A 21,010-nucleotide genomic window follows, 5' to 3' on the forward strand; every position below is an offset into this window, starting at 1 on the left:
TCACCCGATACATACCGGTTACACATTATCTCCACTGCCGACCTCTTAATACGGTAAGACTATGCTCCCATACCTCATTAATGCAGAGACAAAGTGTGGTTCCCACGATCTGAGATCGGATTAGTAGATTTCAAGACATACGCTCAATTGTAGAGCAAATTACATCAGCTATAGATAACAATCGAAAATATACTTTCACTTGGTTCCATTGGATAGTCCTCTAGGTCTGCTGGCTCCGATTCGCCCAGCCATTCATCTGATTCTGATCAACCGTGCTCATTCAATCTGGTTTAAAACCAGATTCAGCATGGCTTTGTGGAGACGCACGCGCCTGTCTGCCTACTAGCCTAACCAACTTAAATGCCATCTTACCTGTGCTATATCCTCTCGTTTTCTTTTTCTCACCTTCTTCCTTTTGCTACTCCATTCTTGGGCTTGCACTTGATATTTACTAGAAACTCTTGTTCTGTCTTATACCAATTAAGTTCTATCTTTACTAGTGTTATTGATGTTACCTTTTTTTATGTGATTGTCATTCACTGTTTTTATATTGTCCTGTATCGGGTACTTTTAAAAAAACAAAAAAACATTGAATTAAAAAAAAATTCTAAGCTCCCCAGCTGAGAACCTAAATAGGTTTCCCTGTGGCTAACCAATACATTCAGAGGGATGTGTAGATGTGCCTATTTGTTCAGCTCATCCCCAAACCAGAAAAGCCATGCTATTTTATCAGTAATAAGGCCACTTTGTGGCCACTTACAACTTTTTCAAGGAGAACGCTTTCCTTTCACCTTAATGGAAGATCTGAAGGCAATGCGGCAATAAACGTGTACCCCGGTATGTACTTTTAGATGTTTAGTTTACTAAATATATTGGCTCACGACTTACGTGAAAATGAGAGAAATATCAATGTATCCTTCCTCATAAAATGTTTTATAAATAAATCAATATTTTTTGTTTGTTTGAGTATTCCCTTTTCACATTTTTGTTATTGCTACTTAATTTTTTAATTCCCTTTTCTATTGTTTAATGATTTACTTTCCATTTCAAGATTAATGGGGTTTGTTAGGAATGCTCATTTAAGATACAATTTTTGACTGTTGTTAATTGCACCTTTTTAAAATGCTTTATGGTGAAAGTACATTGAAAGGGATGAAATATTTGTGCTGTAGCTCCTGCAGGGACCAGGAATTGGCTTGGATATCCTTAATTGTGTCTCGCAGATGTTTTAGAGTTGTATTACCCAGAATGCATTAATTGTAGCAAGCCCTGATTTAGAATACTGTAAAGTCAACCAGACAAACAGGATGCAATTAGAAATGGCAACATGCGTGAAAGCCTTTCCTATGCCTGGTGACCATTCAGCCGTAGTTTGCCGTTTCAGGTGCCGGACTCAATTAAAGGATCTAACCACTGTTTCGTGATGGTGCAGATTCCTATGTCTAGAAACCTTAAGTGAGTATAGAATGTATTTTTATTTTCTCAAATTTACGTTACCGCAACAAGTCATCTTCAAAGAGACCCCTGAAACAAACTGTGTGAGCTGAGGAACAATGAATTATTTTTACAAATCAAGTCATTTACTTGCAACTGAACTGAGAGATATGTACCTTATGTGAGCATTTTATATAATGACATGTTCTGCAACAGTAGAAGGAATACCTTGAATTGCTGTTGGCAACTTCGTAAATAATGAATGATATATATATATATGTAAAAATAATATACACACATACAGTCATGGGGAAAAGAAAGCACACAATTCTATATTCTATGGTTTTACATATCAAGACATCTGTTCCTTAGCAGTTAAAATTACCACAGTATTTCAGTCGGGTTGAGGTCTGGACTTTGACTGGACCATTGCAATCCCATAATGCTTTATTTTTTTTCATCCATTCTGTTGCAGATTTGCTGGTGTGTTTGGGATCATTGTCATGTTGCATGACCCAAATTTCAGCCAAGCTTGAGCTGTTGGACAGATGCCCTCACATCTGACTCTAGCATACTTTGGTATACAGAGGAGGTCATGGTCGACTCAAGGACTGCAAGGTTCCCTGGTCATGTGGCTGCAAAACAAAAACATCACCCCTCCACCACCGCGCTTGACAGTTGATAGAAGGGGTTTTTGCTGATATGCTATGTTTGGTTTTCATCAAATGTGGCACTGTGCATTATGGCCAAACATCTGTACTTTGGTCGTGTCTTTCCAAATTACATCATTCCAGAAGTCTTGTGGTTTGTTTTGATGCAACTTTGCCAACTTAAGCCGAGCTGCCATGCTCTTTTTAGAGAGAAGAAATTTTCACTGGCAACCCTTCCAAACAAACCATACTTGTTCAGTCTTTTTGTAATTGTACTGTCATGAACCTTAACATTTAACATTCTAACTGAGGCCTGTAGAGTCTGAGATTTTACACTTGTTTTATTTTATTTTTTTGCAATTTCTCTAAACATTGCTGGTGAGTGACAAGGTGCACTCCCCAACAATAAACGGTCATAGGAGGCAGAAGGAAAAATGGCTCTTCAGGACTGTAATCAGTAGCAAAGGGTCTTCACTGGTGCAGTATCACTGGAACAATCCAGAATAAGGTCAGGTAATTGATGGGATGAAGCACCTGAATCAGTGTAGGCAGAAGGAATGGACAAATGTCAGGAAACCAGAAACGGCGGCGCACAAAATTTGGCTTCCAAATTCCACTGGCTGATTCCACATAAATTTAGTGAATAACCCTGACAGGCCCAATTCTAATTTGCGCAGTTATTTACTGTTAGTTTTTCATACCTAGGAGACAGTTATTAGCCTCCTTCTATTATTAGAAAAAACATTCTTGGCACATTCTTTTCTGAATTCTTGTTATTATTCAAAATGAATTTCAAATTTTAATCAAAACTGAAAATAGACCTGGCTTTTCACAACTTGGCCATTTTAACCAAAAAATTCAATTAACTTTGAATCCCTAACAAATCACAGTGAATGGTTCTACGTGGTAAGATCTTTCACTTTCTATCTTTTATTGCCTAAAGCAGAAGTGGCAATGTATTATTATTATTTAAATCAGGCAGGAATGGACTACATTATGCTACCCCTACCCTAAGATTACTTGAAACATTAAAAAAAAAAAAATCCCTTTTTAACCACCATACTTAACTAATATTAGTAGCTGGGATATTAATTGCAGTTTGGAAGGATCTTTAAGATATTTATTAATATCAAAATGTATAACAATCCTGTACACATAAAGTGACAGTGACAGCAGGATAATGTAACAAGGCAAATGTAAAAACAATGAGACCTTCTGCAGATCAAACACAATTTTCTACAAGTGACCAGCTGTTTTTACCACCTTTATACCCCTAGTGTCAGATCATGTCACATATTGAATATCACTTAAAGAAACCCTCTCTTTCAGTCTGAGTAAGAGGATAAGATCTAACTCTTTCTTTTTACACACATGCAATCTTACCTTCACAGACACATTCCTCATCTCATGCATCCTCTGTTAAAGCACACAGCTGTATTCATTCAGTACATACCTTGTCATTCTGTCCATTTCACCACCCAGCCCTGCTCGTGCTGTTCCCCTATGTGTAGCTCTGTTTCAGTTCCTGAGTCCCTCCCCAGTTCCCTCAAACCCCAGCCCCTCTGAGCGGTGCATTGCTTGTTGCTGTGCAGTGTTAGTGTGGCAGAGAGAGACAGGAGACAGGGACCTGCTCTGTTTTTAAAGGGTCACCTCGGGGATTTTAACAGTGACTAGATGTCTTGGCCTAATAATCTTCATTGCACTCTATGGGCCCTCCTGCCCTCTTTTGAGACAACTCTCCTCCCAGGTAGGTACCCCTTGATTGAATGCTCTGTATGCTGCCTCTAATACTGAGCCCAGGTTCATTCATTGCTGATACAATGTCACTGGGTGATTCATTCAATCCAATATCTAACTGCAGAATTTTAACCCTTCAGTGAGCAATGCTAGATTGTAACCCCAACCCACTGAGTGCTAGATGTATAATGAAATAGATACTCTGCTCTGTGCACACATGGTTTCAAAATAATTTATTGGTGCAATAAAACAATGCTATGGGGATTTGTATGTAAGACTTTAATTTATTTTTTTTGCTCTGTGATAAAGGCAATAATTATTGGTGACTATTAATCCTATATTATTCATTTTTGGTAGGATGTCGTTGCTGTTATTATAGTGGGTTTTACACTTTCTATCTGTGGAATACTTTAGGAAGCAATATTTCACACTCTTTGAATAAAAAAACAAAACCAAAAACTATAATATAATGTCACTTAATATTGTAGTAATTTACATTAATATAGTCCACACGGACATAGACATGGATACCACTGCACACATTTTGACTAATTACTCAGAGAATCACTTTGACAAACCACTATACAGGGAGCCACAACTAAGCACTAAATAGAAAACAAACAACTATTATACTTACTGTCTCATTAGCACTGCTGTCACTAGGGGGCTGCAGGCTGTTGACACCATCAGGGAAGGGTGACAAAAACAGGGCTGGTGCTACATTAAAGAGTTACTCCAACCATCATGGCCACTTCTGCTCTTAGGAGTCTGTACAGCGAGATATGCAGTTTTGTGCCGCGTGAAATAAAATGATCAATATATATATATATCTCTTGATAAGAAGTGATATGCATTAAATATATACAAATGCTGCTACACACCTAAGTGCTTTAACTCCAGAAAAAAAAAAACTTCAGCACATTAAGATGAAAATAAAGACTATGTTATGCGTGGAGTGAAGTGGAGTGCAAATAACAGGTTAAGTGAACTTCTAGACACAGCATAAAATGTGGATAACCAAAATAATATTTAATGAATGGTGGAATTGCTCATGGAGAGAAATATCCTCATAAAAAGAGCAGATAACAAATAACTGTGCAATATGTATATATCAATTGATGCAATATACCATACTAGTACAGTATAGATTAAACAGCTTTCAGCATGCAATAAGTATTAAAAAATGTATTACATGAATAAAAACACACACAATGAATGTGCAGCTGCTTACAGAATCGCAGTAGGTGAGTATATGCGGGCCGAACGCCCCGCTACTCACAAAAGCTTGTTGGTATAAAGACTGGAGATGAGTTGAGTCCGTAAATGCTCGGTGGTAGTAACCTCACGTCCCCTCTCACACTGCACTGATTTTGTTGGTAGCTCTCCAGACACTGTCCAATTGAATTGCGCAGAATGAAGGTGCTCCCCACCATTTGACGTCAATACATCGTACATCTACGCGTTTCGCCTTACGGCTTCGTCAGGACGTCCATGAATGTTGTCCGGCTTCGTCAGAGAACTGGAACTCGATAATCTCTTTTTATTTTAGCCTATATTTCAAATGGCTATTTACCGTTCCATGCACAGTTGTATTTGTTCCACATTCATTGCCACGCTTCCTTTTATTCCATGTCACTTGGAGAGTACACAACATTTAACAAATAATACACACCCTGCATCTATAATGGACACATGTGACTTAAAGACGTCTGGTAAATCACAGGAGGTGTCAAAGATACACAGACAGTTCCAAAACTCCCAACAGCAAACCCAGTGACATATAATCCCAGTCTAACATGTAGCAACTCTGGGGAAAATGGAGGCCAACAGTTACTAAAACAGCTTCCAGGGAGAAGGGCAGAGTTTACATGGCCCCAGAGATGGTGACTACCATCAGTTACTCCATTCAGTGATTTGAAGTGGTCATGGTGTTTGAAGTCTGTCAGAACACTGCAAATACAGAGTTATATCACTTTGCTGCCGGAGGTGTAACTCCAACTCACTACCTTATCTAAGTTAATTAGTTTAATATTTTATTTCCTTTAATTATTAAAAATTGGTATGCACTCCTCCAAATGTTCTCACAGAGGATAAGTAGAATATCTTACTCATTCTCTTAGGTCTTACTGTGCCCAAAGCCATTCCTGCCAGGTCAGATGCTTTCAGTGCAACAAAATGCAGCAGTGTTCTTTCAGATTTGTCCTATGTCATCACGATTGGTGGCAGATATAGGATCTTTATCCTACAGAATACAAATCACTACTGGGATACACCTACACATAAAGCAATATAATTGGTTGTGCTCAGACTAGTATGATTTTTGAAAAATCAGAGGTCTGGGTGATGGGTAAACCAGTATGGGGGCAGAGAATAATGGGAAGAGGTTGGAAGGTCAATACGATGTAATGAAACAAAGTGGTGAGGTCAGAATATTGTTACTGAGATGGACTGAGGCAGAGTAGGCCAAGTAAGGTCAGAGAGGGAGTGGAACTATAAAGGCTTATTGTTTCTAGGAATTTGCAAATAGTTATCAATAAAGTGGCTTACTGATTATAAAAAGGGTTTTCATTCAGTAGTGGAAGACTAAAACAGAAGAGGAGTACAGCTAGGAGGGCAATAAATCGGTATCTCTCATGAAAAGTATGTTAAAGCTTGCATATGCACCATGGTCAAAATTGAACTTGGGTACTCAGGACTATTTATTAGATCCTAAAAGATGGGTAGCTTTATAGTGGGAGATGAATGAAGGAACACAGTCTTAGACTGATCAGGGATTCTAAACTTACTTTCCAGTAACTATTTGTTATAAGCATTCGTAACATGATATAGTCTAGGTGTGCGAGCATGGAAGTGTGAGGACTTCCATTTCTGGTTTAATAACCTTGACGAAAGAAAAATCTAGCATAAGTCCAGAGTTAAAAGCATGTCTCAAGAATCAACTTCAAAGCACTGTTTCTACTGTCTGCAGCTGATCTAAGGTCAGAAATGTCGCTGAGTAACTAGTTACGCAAGCTTATTATTGTTTATTAAACATCTTCTTAACTTGTATGTAACAGCACGGTGATGGCAAAAGGAGAGTTTGCTAAGTATTACTTTATTAGATCTTTGGATAAAGTAATAGGATTCTAATTTATTCAGATTGTATTCTTAGATAGTGATCATCATTGTAAAAATATATCCCCAGGATAATAGTTAGAGAATATGGAGATTATGGGGGAGATTTATGCAAATGTTGCAAGTTGAAAAATAGCGCAACTGGAAAAAGAAGTTTCAAGAATGTAGTGATTGCCGTGGAAACCAAAAAAAATGAGTAATCATTTTAATAATTTTTTTTCAGTCAGATGATGAAACAATATTTTCTGTAAAACAGTATATTATTTGAACTTACATGTACCTTTAATATAATTTTATTTTTATTTTCAGATATATTTATATAAAAACCCGTTACCAACATCTTTGCCCTTTAGGAAATTATAACAACTACGCTACGAAGTCGATATTTTTGTGATCAAGAGAATGTCTCATATATCGTTTAATGCTCCAAAACACTCAGCACAAACAGATGTTGTTGGGTTCAACCTTCAACTTGTTGGTTGTTTAACTCTAAACTCTTTGACTACGATGCCGATGTTGCCATGGGTGGTAGCAGAGATAAAGAGAAGAAGTTTAAAGAACTCTAAAAACGTGCAAAACTATCGTCAGATTCGCCTATATGTGTCGTCATCAAACATCTGTTGTGAGCCAGACCTCGGAAACAGTCAACAGTGGGATCCACTCATCTGTTCCAGTATCTTTGAGTACAAGCCACAATTTGTCCAAAAACTGATTCACAATAGCCAAGATCCGTGTTATTTTGCTTTTCTGCTAAAAGAAGAAATTGCTGCAAACCAACAGAGTATATGTTATGTTTTCCATTCCGATGATCAGTCCAAAGTAAGTTTTATTGCTTGTCATTCGAAAAAGGCACATTAAAAAAAAAATAATAATAATGTTACTGTAACAATAATGTGTTCGTTAATTTTTCTAAAGCAAAGTGAAGGTATTCCCAACAGTAGTCCAATAATGCCAGGGATATGTTATCATGCTATTTATAGTCCAATGAAAGTTAGGAGGGTCGGTATCTTCATATAATGCACTCAGCCACAAAGCAGCAGAAAGCCAATATTCTATTGGCCTTAAAATACCAAATGGATCACTACAATTTGTATACGTAACTCTGTAGCGCTCTAGTATTTACAGGAATACAGGAATGGAGGTGTAATCAGTCTACTGGGGAAAGAAAATTAAGGAAAATGTTCCCTCAATATAAAACAAGGAATCCCTAAACAGGATCCCCCCAAAAATCTACCAAAGATATAACCATTCCCTGTAAATGGAAACGAACAGAGAAATTTGAGCCGATCACTATATTTAGGGGTACACTGTAAACGGGGGATGATCCCAAGACAAAGACTAAACGAAGTGGAAACAAAAAAGTGTAACCCGCAGGGAAACAAGTTATAATATGTCAAACATAGTACCATTATATCAATCTGCTCACAGTGGATTAAAATCGACCCAGACTAAAATATGGCTAAAATAAAATAAATATATTTTATTAAATGTACTATAGATTAAAAATGAAAAAAGGAGGGGGGAGGAGCCTGAGTCCCAAGATGGCTAGACGTATTTGCTGCTAGCTCCTGCTAACTTGAGCCATAAAGTGCTTTCTACACCCTAATCAAAGCTGGGAGCGACTTGGAACAACACCTGTATATACCCCTTTACAAAGAGGATGCTATTGGCCCAGAGAACAGCTTCACTAAGCAACCTCGAGACACGCAGCCTACTAGTTTGGGGAGGCGGACGATCCTTCCGACTGGGCTTGTGTGGCTCCAAGCGACCTTAACGCAGCCCCGTACACCCCCCTGCCCGGACCGGTGGGGGATATCCCAGTCCCCACTGGGGAAGCATAATCTAAGTGTTGCAAGCTCCCTACCTGCCAACTCTGAGTGACAATTGTCCAACCCATGCTGTGGTGTATCACCAAATTAATATATATATTACACAAGGTTCGTCTACATCGGGTAAATGTCTCAACAGAGCAAGGAGGGCCTGGGGCCCAGAAGCTGGCAGGAGAATTTCGACTCCCACTTTTAAGAAATTTGCCATGGGTTCTGGCACCGGATAAATAAAAGTTCTCAATTACTTGCCCTTGCTGTGGAGAAGACCGACACTGTCCTAGTGGTTCGCCCCTCTTCTGAGCTGGGAGCCTGCCTGGAGTTACCTCCACACCACCATCCACACACCCGCAGGGAAGTCCAGAAACCGGAGAACCCTTGAGTTTACCACCCTGCCGCTGGGAACGGAAGGGTCCATGGACATACGGCAAGGGTTCCTACTAAGGCCTTGGGCCAAGGTGGCTTGCAACTGGGGCAACATCTCGGTGGACCTGCGAGAGTAGTACCCTACATGGACTTACCTGGTCGCACGTATGTCTTGCACCCTGTAGGAATCAGGTCAGAGCCGGGCAAAGGGCCCACCGTCGAAGTCAAGCCTCTGAAGAAGTGGGCGGGTGTCATTTTGACTGCAATTTGTGTTGTGCAGCCTGTTATCGCTTAACTTTAATTTTACCTAGAGCAGAGGTATAGAGCTAGCATAGGTATTAGTGGTATAATTCTCCTTAATTTGTCTTAGCATGTTATCAAGCAATTTTCTAATCACCATGTCTGGCACTGTCATTGTCTAGCCTGATATTTAAATGTGTATTCTTGTAGGATTATGTGAATTTCTTGTTACCCAGCGACTGTGCTAGTATTGGTTCATCATGTTGAACTTCCCTTACTTTTAATTACTCTCATGCATATCTTTAGGGCGTTCGTAGTCCATAAGCTTAATTTTGGACCTTTAGTGTTAACATGTATCTAGCTTGATCCTTTATGTTTTCCTCGGTCACTCTACATGCATAAACAGTATGCTTAGATTAAGGAACCAGCAGGGAATGTCTTTCTAGATATGCCAGTTTAACGTGATGTTACCACCATATTATAAAATAGTGCCTGTTTATTCTTGCCTACAATGTTACAATTTTGTGTACTCAATTGCCAGTCATTCACTGTTGTGGCATGACGTGCATGTATGTTAATGTGTGCACTGCAAAAAGAAAGAATATTTATTTATTTTAAATGAAAAAAATAAAAATAAAATAAAAAGAGGGGAGAATATCAACACACTCCACACTTCAAGTGCTCATGTAAGTAGGGCTCTGGTGAGCCAGGTTGGGCAAAACGCGCGCGTCAAGGGCCTGCGCCACATCTTTTCAGATCGAGGATATCTTAGGACGCAGTGCTGATGGCTCTACCACGTTATTTTAATTCACTAATTTAATAGAAGTTATCGCGTTCTCAGAGGGTCTATTCTGTGGTTAGCGGAGACTGGGAAGTAGAGTTAGGTGCCCTCGAAGGCACATGGCACTATCACCCTAACTCTCTGAGATCTGCAACTTCTAAAAGAAAAATTAGCCCACTCTATAATTGTCTGTACTAGCTATATCTAGCAAATATTTAACCTTTTGAGCATTTATCATTATTTTATTTTTTTTTAAATTCTTTATTTTTGTCGTGCAGGTGATTACAAAGCATAAACGTACGCCACAACAGCGTGCATGAATGGTTAAACATAGGATCAGCAGTGGCATGAGAGGTCTGCACATTTTTGTTTTAAAATGAAAATAACAGGCTGTTTAACAATATTAAGTAAGATTACAAATGTTAGGCTAGACAAGCTTGTGTTCGTAGCGCATTATCAGCAAAAAAATAAAAGATTAAAGTAAACAATAATAGAGAAACTGAGCTTAATAAACGTGTCCTGCTGGTGAAATATAAAATAGAGTACATTGCGCTGGTTATTTAGGCAGGCTAGTGCAGGTGGTTCAGTTAAACTAGACATATGCTAAACATACTGCGTGGAACTAAATAACATGCATGGTCGAGTAATGCTAAAGAAGATTTGTCGTTGACAGTTCAGTAGGAACACATATTGCGAGGTGGGTGTCCTGGCTGTGAGTCGCTGCCAGTGGCGATAGTGCTCCTCTAAGTCAGTCCCTTCATCCTATGCCCACCTGGCATACCGACCTGTCCAGCATGAGGGTATCGAGCAGGGACTCTGCACGGTCAGGGAAGGTGTTAAGGTCCTTCAGCGTAGTCAGCGGTATCAGCCGCCAGGGGTGGTTCTTGTACCTGCGGGCACTATTCTGCCGTGGCTTTTCCGGTCCTGTTTGTGGTGAGGAGTTGTACTTTGTCGGATGTGTACCCAGTGTCCTAGTGTCTCTGCCCTTCAGGTCTGTTCGGTTGATGGATGGTGTCGGCAGGGGTTTTGTCTGGCGGGGGCGCCATATAGTTTGCGGTCTGTTGGGGTCCCTCTTTGTAATGGGCGGTCTGCAGGATCTTCTCACCCGGTTCAGTGGCGCCTGTGCCCGGCTTTTATGTGGCGGGTTCATGTTGGATGCACCTTGTCTGATCTTTATCCTTCGGATCTGCATTTCTTTGAACCGCGTTCGCGGTGCTTGTGCTGAATGCGGGTGGCCCGCCAGTGTATTAAGGGGGGCGCATCGGCTTCGTGTCGCTGAGGCAGGTACCTTTACGGATCGTGGGTTCCCAGCCTCGACGCGGTCCCAGAAGCGCTGGCAGATCGCGTCGAACTTGGCCCTGAATGCCGCCGCCCAGTCCTCATCCCCTCGCTGTTGCAGAGGGACCGCTCTGTCGGCGGCCATCTTGGCCAGGCCAGGCCTCGTGGTGCTGTCATGGCGGCGTGGCCCGGGTCTGTGTCCCAGAGGTATGTGTCCTATGCTGGAGGACCGGGATGACCCCCGCCGGTCCAGGGGGGGGGGACAGGGGTCCGCCCGCAGCGAAGCCCCCAGTCTTGGCGGTGGGAGAGCGGCCGTCTCTCCTGCTCCCGCCTGCTGACTAGGCCTCTGATGGTCGTCGGGCAGAAAACTCCCGTTTCGCTGCTTGGAGGGTAGCATTCTGTTCCTCTCGGCATTCCCCATTGTTTGCTGGCTCTATCGGCCCGCTTAAGTCACGCTTGCTTCTGGGAAAGCTGGATAAACAGCGGAGTCCTGCAGGAGCTCACAAGGATGTCGACCGCTCGGCTCTGCGGTCAGGCCCCGCCCCCTTTATCATTATTTTGCATTGAGACGTGTAAGCAGAAACATATGGAAACTGGTGTGTGTGCATAGTTACACAGAATAATCCTAAACAGGCTTACAATGAGGAGAGCATAATTATTATATATATATATATTTTTTTTTTATTCACATTGTTTGCCACTTAGCTCAGAGGATAGAAATTTGATTTGAGAATACATCCGTGCATTCCTCCAAGTGGCTAACATAGGTATTTATTACAAATATCAAATGCCTGCATAAGATACACTATAAGCACTACTTACACGAGCACTTGAAGCATGGAGTGTGTTTATTTTCTCCCCTCTTTTTTCTTTTTTAATTCATAGTACATTTAATAAAATTTATTTTATTTTAGCCATATTTCAGTCTGGGTCGATTTAATCCACTGTGTCAGCACGATATACTGGTACTAGGTCTGACATATTTTGACTAGTTTCCCTGAGGGTTACACTTGTTTTGTTTCCACTTCATTCCCTGTAAATGGTTGTAAGAAACAAAGGAGCTGCTTACAAGAAAATGTAGGCAAGGACCAATAGTAGCTATATTTCTGGAAGTGTCCCTTTAAAAATAGCAGAACGTATTATTTCAAATAAACATTACCAATGTGGCACAAGACGCCAGTCACTGATGATGTCTGTAGCATTGACATATTTATGTTTGACTGATATTCTGTATCTGTGAAACCCTACTGTTATAAACATATGGTTAGTATTGGTGGGTGCGAATTTGGGTTTATTATCAAAGCCCAGATTGCAGAGAATTTGTGCTAGTTTGTCTATTTTTGGCATGCAAACTACCAAAATAGCTGAGATCCATATATTTCTCCAATATGGCTATAGTGTCTAAATCGTGCAATTCTGGAGTCAATCCTTAACCACACCAGAGTTTTAGGAGTCAAACCAGTTTGTGCACGCGCACTGTTCAATATTGGGCATTGAAATGAAACAAACAGTTAGTGTTCATTTGACAGAGATTACCAATCTAAAAATCCTGTGTAATCCTGGTTTGTGTTGGAATGCAGCTGTTTTTAGTGATCTTCACATGGTAACTTACATCATCACCTAGAAAACAGCCTGCTCTGTTTGGAAAATGCAAATGTGCCTTTATTCACTTTCAGAGTTTTCAACTGTGCAACTGTATGAAAAAACAGCAATCGTCATCTGTCTTCCTGCCACAGATCGGAAACCACATGCTTAATCATGTCAGTAACTAAAGAGCCTGCAATGCTTGTGGCTATGATTTGTACCCTAATTATTTGGGAACTGCATTTCCCATGATGGTAAACATAGCAATTTGTAGAGTATAACATCCTTAAAGAACACTCCAAGTGCCATACCACTACAGCCCACTCTAGGGGTTATGGTTCCAGAAATGCCCTCACCCTCCCAGAGTAAGCAGTGAAACTGTTTGACAACTTACATAGATCCCACTGGGTGTCTGCTGCCGCCTGTTCAGTAGGTTTTGGTTGGCACCAAAGAGCTAAGCCCAGCCGAACATCCAATGAGTGTAGCCCTGCAATGCTGGACTTTGCTCTGTGGCAGGAGCATTCAGCAACACGGCATGTGGGTTAGATGCCTGGCAGGACCCAGGTGAATTGTAAAAATTCTTAAACTGTTTGATTGTTTACTCTGGGAGGTAGCTAGTGCTCTCCAGGCACTATAACCACTACAACAGACTTTAATGGTTATGGTCATTGGAGTGTTCCTTTAAGATGACATCTCTTCGTCATATGATATATTCAGTAGAGCTTCTTTAGACATAAGTGTATTTTTGTAGTACACTACTGTAACAGTTTTTTAAATATATATATATATATATATATATATATATATATATATATATATATATACACATTTATGGAGATAAGAACCTCCCTAACACGATCTAATACACTTCAGTTTCTGTTCATTGAGGTTCGGATGATTGCAAACCAAGATGTACCTGTACTTCTGATGTACTACAACAGGACAAGTCTTAGAATTCTTTGAAATGCAAATCATTTTGAATAGACATATATGGTCAGAAAATGTTAGTAACTGATATTAAAGGGACATTACAGGTATCAGAACAACATGCAGCATGGACGTTCAGCGTCTCCACTCTCTGCATGGAGGCGCTGAACCACCCCATAGAGATGCATTGATTCAATGAGGAGATGCTGGTTGGTGCAGAGCAGCAATTTGCCGCATATGCACAATAGTCTCTCAATGCTTTTCTATGCGAAAGCATTGGATTGGCTGAGATCATCAAGTTTAAGTCAGCGACAAAACCGTGCGGCGCTTGAAAAAGGTGCTTAAATCACCTTTTTAAGCTGAGTTAAGTGAGGGCAGGTGGGCTAAACAGCTATTTAGACTTATAGTGTCATAAATACTGGGGGATGCTATGCTTTTTTTATACTGTACTTTTCAAAATAACCCTACGTTTCTATGAAAATTTAAGTTTTTGTTTTTTTTGCGGCGCACATAAACGTAAACCTTGTTTATTTGGCCCGTGCTAGCCTTTGAGTTTGACACGCTTGCCCTAGAACAGCACATTCACATAGAACAACATTTGGAAAATATATTTTTTAAAAGGACAATCAATTCGGAGAACGCCTGGCTGTCATGGAGGAGGTGACTGGTGTCTAGAATAAGTTAGCAAACAGTTTGACATATTACTTGGAGGAAGGGGGCATAAGCACCATAACCACTATAGTAAATATGGTGCTTTGAAGTTCATTTACGTTTAAATATTACCTCTACCATGTATTATAACCCCGTAAACCAAATCCTAAATAAATACTTTTCAATAACTTCCTGTAGTTGGTGTAAACACATTCTGACAATAAAAAAAATAGAAACATCCCATAATAGGAATCTGGTTAGCCACTCTATGCGGTTTGTTATTTTGTGATTATTGAATCCGTTCTCAGAAATGGGTGCTGCTGAAACATTACTGAAGAAAAGTCCTATTGTGAAGACAGTTCTGTCATTCTTCTACGAGTGTTCCAGTAAATAAATAGAACACTTTCATCTCCTCTGAGTCACTATGTGAAAGAAATATTACTGTAGGTCTTCAGACAGACAAAAAAAAAAAAAAAAGGTGTAAGACATCACCCAGACTATTTTCCCAATTATTTTACTTGTGAGGCAATAATAAGCCAACAGTCTGGATGCTTGGGAATTATTTTTAGCTGGAACGCACACAGAATCTGGCCAAAGGTCACCATCCTGCAGTGTCTGCTGGTAAGAAAGAAACAAGTAAAAATAAATTGGAGGGTACAGCTGTCCAACCAGACCGCAACTAAGAATGAGCTGCTGAGAACATTTCTAGTGACCCAAATCACTCGCATTATTACCATCAGTTATTATTATTGCGATCAATGTTATCATTATTATTACTGTAAATTAATGTTATTATTGCGATCAATGTTATCATTATTATTATTAGAAGCTTGTGATAATTCAGTGTCACTATAAGGGACAATGGCCATTTAGTGGTCTAAGAGAAGTAAGTGAATGATTCAGACGCTGCTATAGCCCTTGATATCTCCAGAAATCATATATGGGGGGGGGGGGGGGGACACAGGCTGTCGTAGCAAAACAAATTTGGGGCATGAATAACTGTAAATAATAGAGACCTACTAAAATAGTGACGGACGCACATACTACATTTACACAACCTAACTACATACAAACACAGAGATTATTGTTCTGGAGCACACCCATACTCAAACATGCCATACAGCGCTGTGCTAAATGAACCCAAAGTAAGTTGTCAAATCATTATCCAACAGTTGCCAGAGCACATCAGGCTACGTTGGTTATGGCACATTGAGTGTTCTTTTAAATAATGACTTTGCAAAGTCGCTAAGCACAGTACTTTTAGTGCAGCCCATATTAAACCGTGTGAGCATGCAATACCTGCAGTCCCAATAAGCTGAAGTAAACAAACGTCCCTTTAATACAACAGAGCAGGTGGGCATGTGGTTTTAGGACTTTCTAATAATTGAAGGGTTAAATGGGCTCCATATTAATCAGGATGGATTTCCAATCTCCCCAATACAGGGGATGCCATCATGTGTTCTGTGCTAAATGCTGGAACGATTCCCAGTGACCACCTGCCCATTAATATTGGTTATCGTCATTTAATGTCAAAAGGGAAATGTATTTAGTATTCATTACAAACACTGCCACAGACGCACTATCCTACTTCCAGATACGTTTAAACACTTTTACAGACACTCTCACATAGGTTTTCACAGACACACACAGATGAAAATACACAAGTGACGCCCGGGCGCCCCACTGGCTTCCTTCATCTTCCAGCACTGGGGGCGCACACCTTGCAGTTCACGAAAGTGACGCTTCCGCACTGCCCTGCAGGTGACCCTGGTATGGTGAGGGATTTCTGTTTTGTCAGATCTGCAAAGTTGTTGTTTTTTCCTACAAATTTACTTTATTAGTAGTGCAGTAATACAGTTGATTGTTGATTTACTTAAAGGAGCAGTCTAGTGGCCATAAATAATACATGCTGAAGTAGTGGCTATAGTGTCATTAGGTCTTAGGTCCAAACTTGTGTTACTCAAATAGTTTTTGAGCAATTTGACCAAATCAAGGCACCATCATTTCAACCTCTTGTCCGACTATTGCAAATGTTTAAATTCCACTTCTCATCCATGTTTTTTTTTTTTTTTATTCTTTATTTTTGATGCAAGTTGCATATTACATACACAAGTTCTTTGCCACAACGCCATAAACAGGTATTGGCATAGTACTTTACACCATGACATTTTTCAAGCGTGGCAGTCATTTATTTTTCACATTTTAAATAGGGTGGTCTGTTCGGTTATGTTGAGTTGGCCATCACATGTAACAAATACCCTTTGCTATGTGTGGTGTAGCAGCCCTGCTTGTTGGTGGTGTCTGTTAGGCTTTGGGCTCTTGGCCTTGTGAGGATGTGGCTGTGGTGTGGGTGCAGGCCTTTGAATGTGAGTTGGGCTTGCGACTCGGAGGGCTAGGTGAGTCGTGGTAAAGCCTAATTTAGAGTCCCATCGAAATGTCTGCCGGTTAGCTACTGTGCTATGAGTGTTTGAAGAAGCTAAACCACTACCAAAACATCTCCTAGCAAAGGAGCTATAACTCCTGGGGGTGCCCAGATTTACTTCTAGGGTAGTTGATTATCCAGGTGGCTATGAAGTAGGATGTGTGGTAAGGGTGAGTGTGATGTGAGGCTTGGGGGTTATACCTAAGGTATCCAGTTAGCTGTGGTTCTAGGACCAGACGCTAAACCCCTCACACCCTAGCAGTCTCTACCCAGTTACCCCGGGGAACTGGGAGGGATGGGGGCGGGGAGAGGTGGTGTTGTCGAATCCCATAGTGAGCACCTTGTGTGCCAGGTAAGTGTCTCAGCGACACAGAGCAGGTGAGGTATTATTACCTCCCCTCATGGGTATTTAGGTACAATATATCAGCTGGTAATGAAAAGTGTAATAAACTAACAGAACATATGACATGCTTCGAAGTTGTATGGGGACTTCCCCTTTAGTGCAGCTAATAGTCCCATCATGTCGGATACAGTTTGGCATCTAAGCATAATGTCGCGTGGTGCAGTAGCTGGAGCTTGTGGGGACTTGGCGATTCTGTACACCCCATCAAAGGTGAAATATTTAGCTTGTCTCACTGGTAGGAGGGATGCCACTAATCTTCTTATGAAGTGCGGCAGTTCTTCCAGGGGTATGGATTCTAGGACCCCCTTATCTTAATATTCTTCCTCCAACTCCTGTCGTCCAGTATGTTCACCTGTCTACTGGTTTCAGTCTGTGTCGCTTGTAATTGTTTCTTCTAACACCTTTAGGCCTTGTTTTAGGTCAAGCATGTCTTTTTCGGTGGCCTGGGTGTGTGCTGGAACAACCCATTTTCCTGAGGTTGTATTGGAGACCCTCGGTTTGTCAGCGTTGGGCTCTGGGGTAGGACCCTGCCATCGGATTGCAAGGCAAGGGTGATCGCTCCCGCGAGGGTGAAGTCTCTTGTAAGGCCGTTGGTGCTGGTGTCGGGGATTGCAGCATCTGGCCGATGTCACACTGCATCCTTGCGGTGCTCGCAGGCGTTTTGGGGGATTTTCTTCCTAAGTCTCCGGCTGTCTGGCTGTTGAACAGCAGTTCTGTCAGGCCTGAATCGTTGGTAAGCCTCCGGAGGTTACAAGAGGCTGGCCGCCCACGCGGTAGGCTTTAAGGCCTCGGCTGCGGATTTTCTTGCCTGGATCGAGACAAAAAGGCATTGACAACTTCAGGATGGTGTTCTGCAGTTAGATCTGCACTTCTGTTAGCCGTTTGTGGTAAGATGCAGCCAGCATTTAGTAGATTGGGATTTTGACACTTGGAGCTGTGAGATATGGCGACTGCTTTGGTGCGCTGCTAGGCTCTGCCCCTGCTCATCCATGTTTTAACACCATTCACTAGCCGAGCTTGTAAGCTTCAAAGAACCGTGAAATAGCTAAATGGTGCCATACCACTGCATCAGCACAATGATTAAAATGCCTAGACCGATCATTTTAAAGACTATTTCATATGTTACAATAGGGAACATTGTATACAGGAAACAAAGCTGTCATGGTAACGTTCCTCTTGATATTATTAATTTGGTAATGCTTACATGGTTGATCTGCTTGTGGTCAATGTACTTGAATAGTAAACCATGTATTATTATTGAATAGATCAGCCAGCATTATCTAGCTTACACAAATATAATACCTGATTTTCAACATAAGAATTTTACCGCTAAATAGAAGTTGCGACAGGCAAAATAATAATATGAAACTTTTTTTCTACATTATTATTTGACCTGGCAACTGGAATTGGTTGTCTCGTCCCCTCCCTCCTCCCACAGGGGAATTGCAAGCTTGAAGGGCAGCATTTAAAAACTGCCAGCTTGCTGCCCGCCCGCATTCCTCCAAGCCCACCCACCCACATTGCACAAAAACTGGTCTGCCCGCTGCCATTCCTCAGAGCCGGCCTCCAGCCTGTCCCTTTACGCAGAGCCGGCTACCCGCCCTTTTCCCTGGCGCCGGAAGTAATTACAGTTCCCTTGACTTCCTCCTGGCACACAGAGATCTGCATGAGGCGTACGAGACAGGAGGATGTGGAGTCTGGATCAGCGGCAGCTGCTCCCATAAGCCGCAGCCAGCCCCCACTAACCTATTGTAATTTTCTCCTGCCCTGTCTCACTGGATCCCAGGGAAGCCACCCCCCTGAGCACAAACGGTAGTTCTCTGAAAAGGCAGAATTTACTTTTAAAAAGCCTGCAGGGACAATCTATAGACACCAGACCATTGCATTAAGCTGTAGTAGTTCTGGTGAGTATAGTGGCCCTTTAAGAATTGTATTTTTGTCGTTGGGGGGGAAAAAAAAAAAAACTAACTTTTTAGCTGGCTCCTAGATTGAAAGCAAAATTGTCAAGCCCTACCTTAAGGACTACATGAAAGTCTATGCCATCATGCAGTACAGGACATTAATGCCAATTAACAACAAGCTGGGTTAAATCCCTGCTGGTATCAAGATGCCCCAGGTATCATTGGGTACCTGATGTGTCTCTACGTTATCTGGGGACACAGTTAGTGGCCTTAGATTGATAGAGGAGCTATGTATAGCTCTCAAAGGGAACCCTTTAAAAACTATTTAAATGCTATTGCTGAACGATCGCGCAGAATTGCAGTAACTAGGAATCTATCTCCAGCTTAAAACAAAGAGCCCCAGGTATCTTTTAATACTCCTCTGTCATCTGGGGGCAAAGTTTCCCCCAGACAGTTAAACTATGTGTAATGCTCACAGTGAGCACTGCACGTGGCCATTTAACTCACTTCGGCTGAGTGGTTGCGCACAGCCGCATTAATTCTGAGTTCTTAAAGGAAAAAACAAAAAGGATATATTTTCATATGACTGACCTTCTTTTTCTTTCTTTCCCGCATGTACATGTGTAATGTTGTGAGTGCTTGAATTAAAGTGAATAGAAGAAGTGCAGGAGGCTGAATGATCAAGTAGATCACATTGAGAAATCAACTCTCCCCGAAGGCCATGGTAGTTTCCTGCTAACTTGTAGTCTGTTTCCTCCTGAAAACAGATGGTAATGGGGAACCATCACTTCTAGGGTTGTTGCACAACATGATAGCCAACCTAAACATTTGTTATATAAATTATTGAAACATATGGTCTCAATACATAAATCAGTATTATAAATCAAGATTATATATCTCTACATTACGGGAAAGGTGTGCGGTGTTGTGCACTGCCCTCCTGCCAGCGACTCATGCGGCCGCGGTAGATACGGCACTGTTCTCAGTCATCAGCAATAGTCATTGCATTTACTACCAGCAGCAAGGAATGGGGTGATGCCTCATGATACATCATTTCTATTTATCTAGTCAACCTATAGGAGGTTTGCCCTATTTGGCTCTCATGATAAATGGTCTCATATGTGACTTGCTCGTCAGTGAGTGTTGATTCAATAGTGGAGTGCATACACAGCATTAAAAAGAAACACTCAGCACCATAACCACTACCATTTGCTGTAGTGGTCATGGTGCCTGGAGTGCCCTGGCTCCCCCTCATTGTAAGTCACAAAGCAGATTAAATTTATATGCTAAAATACTGCTTGAAACTCAAAATTGATGGAGAAGTGAAGGAAAACATTACATTTATCTTTTGTACGCAAATCATTTGTAATTTTTTTTATACAAGATAAACTCACATAGCAGAGCACGCACACAAATGAATACATGTCTAATTTGTCTTGATCTTGCACAAAGATCAGGCTAATTATCCAGGCTAATGTAACAAATTACATTATAAAATCCTTTAGTAATTAGAATTTCTCCCAAATCACATTTTCTGTCCCTAGATACGGGAAATCACCCTATATACCATCTGTTAAAGAGGTTCTATACCTAGTGCTAGATAACAAGCATTGTGAAATATCTCTTGGCCAGTCATCCTCTATAGTGGAGCAATTGAAAGTTTATTAGAACATATGGGAAGATAATATCAAACAAA

General features: G+C 41.0%; 1 protein-coding gene across 3 annotated transcripts in view; it reads left to right on the forward strand.

The window, feature by feature from the left end:
* Positions 1–3,610: 3,610 nt before the first annotated feature.
* The window catches only part of TBC1D1 (TBC1 domain family member 1), a 185,730-nt gene continuing 168,330 nt past the window's right edge, over positions 3,611–21,010 (forward strand). For 2 of the 3 annotated variants that reach the window (XM_063457864.1, XM_063457865.1), the window contains exons 1-2: positions 3,611–3,831; positions 7,245–7,754. In XM_063457864.1, coding sequence (XP_063313934.1) covers positions 7,338–7,754 — 417 coding nt within the window. In that variant the 5' untranslated portion in view covers positions 3,611–3,831; positions 7,245–7,337. The remainder of the gene's footprint in view (positions 3,832–7,244; positions 7,755–21,010) is intronic. The other variant, XM_063457866.1, reaches the window with a different exon arrangement.

This window comes from Pelobates fuscus, chromosome 6 (assembly GCF_036172605.1).
Source record: "Pelobates fuscus isolate aPelFus1 chromosome 6, aPelFus1.pri, whole genome shotgun sequence".
Classification (NCBI taxonomy): Eukaryota; Metazoa; Chordata; class Amphibia; order Anura; family Pelobatidae; genus Pelobates; species Pelobates fuscus.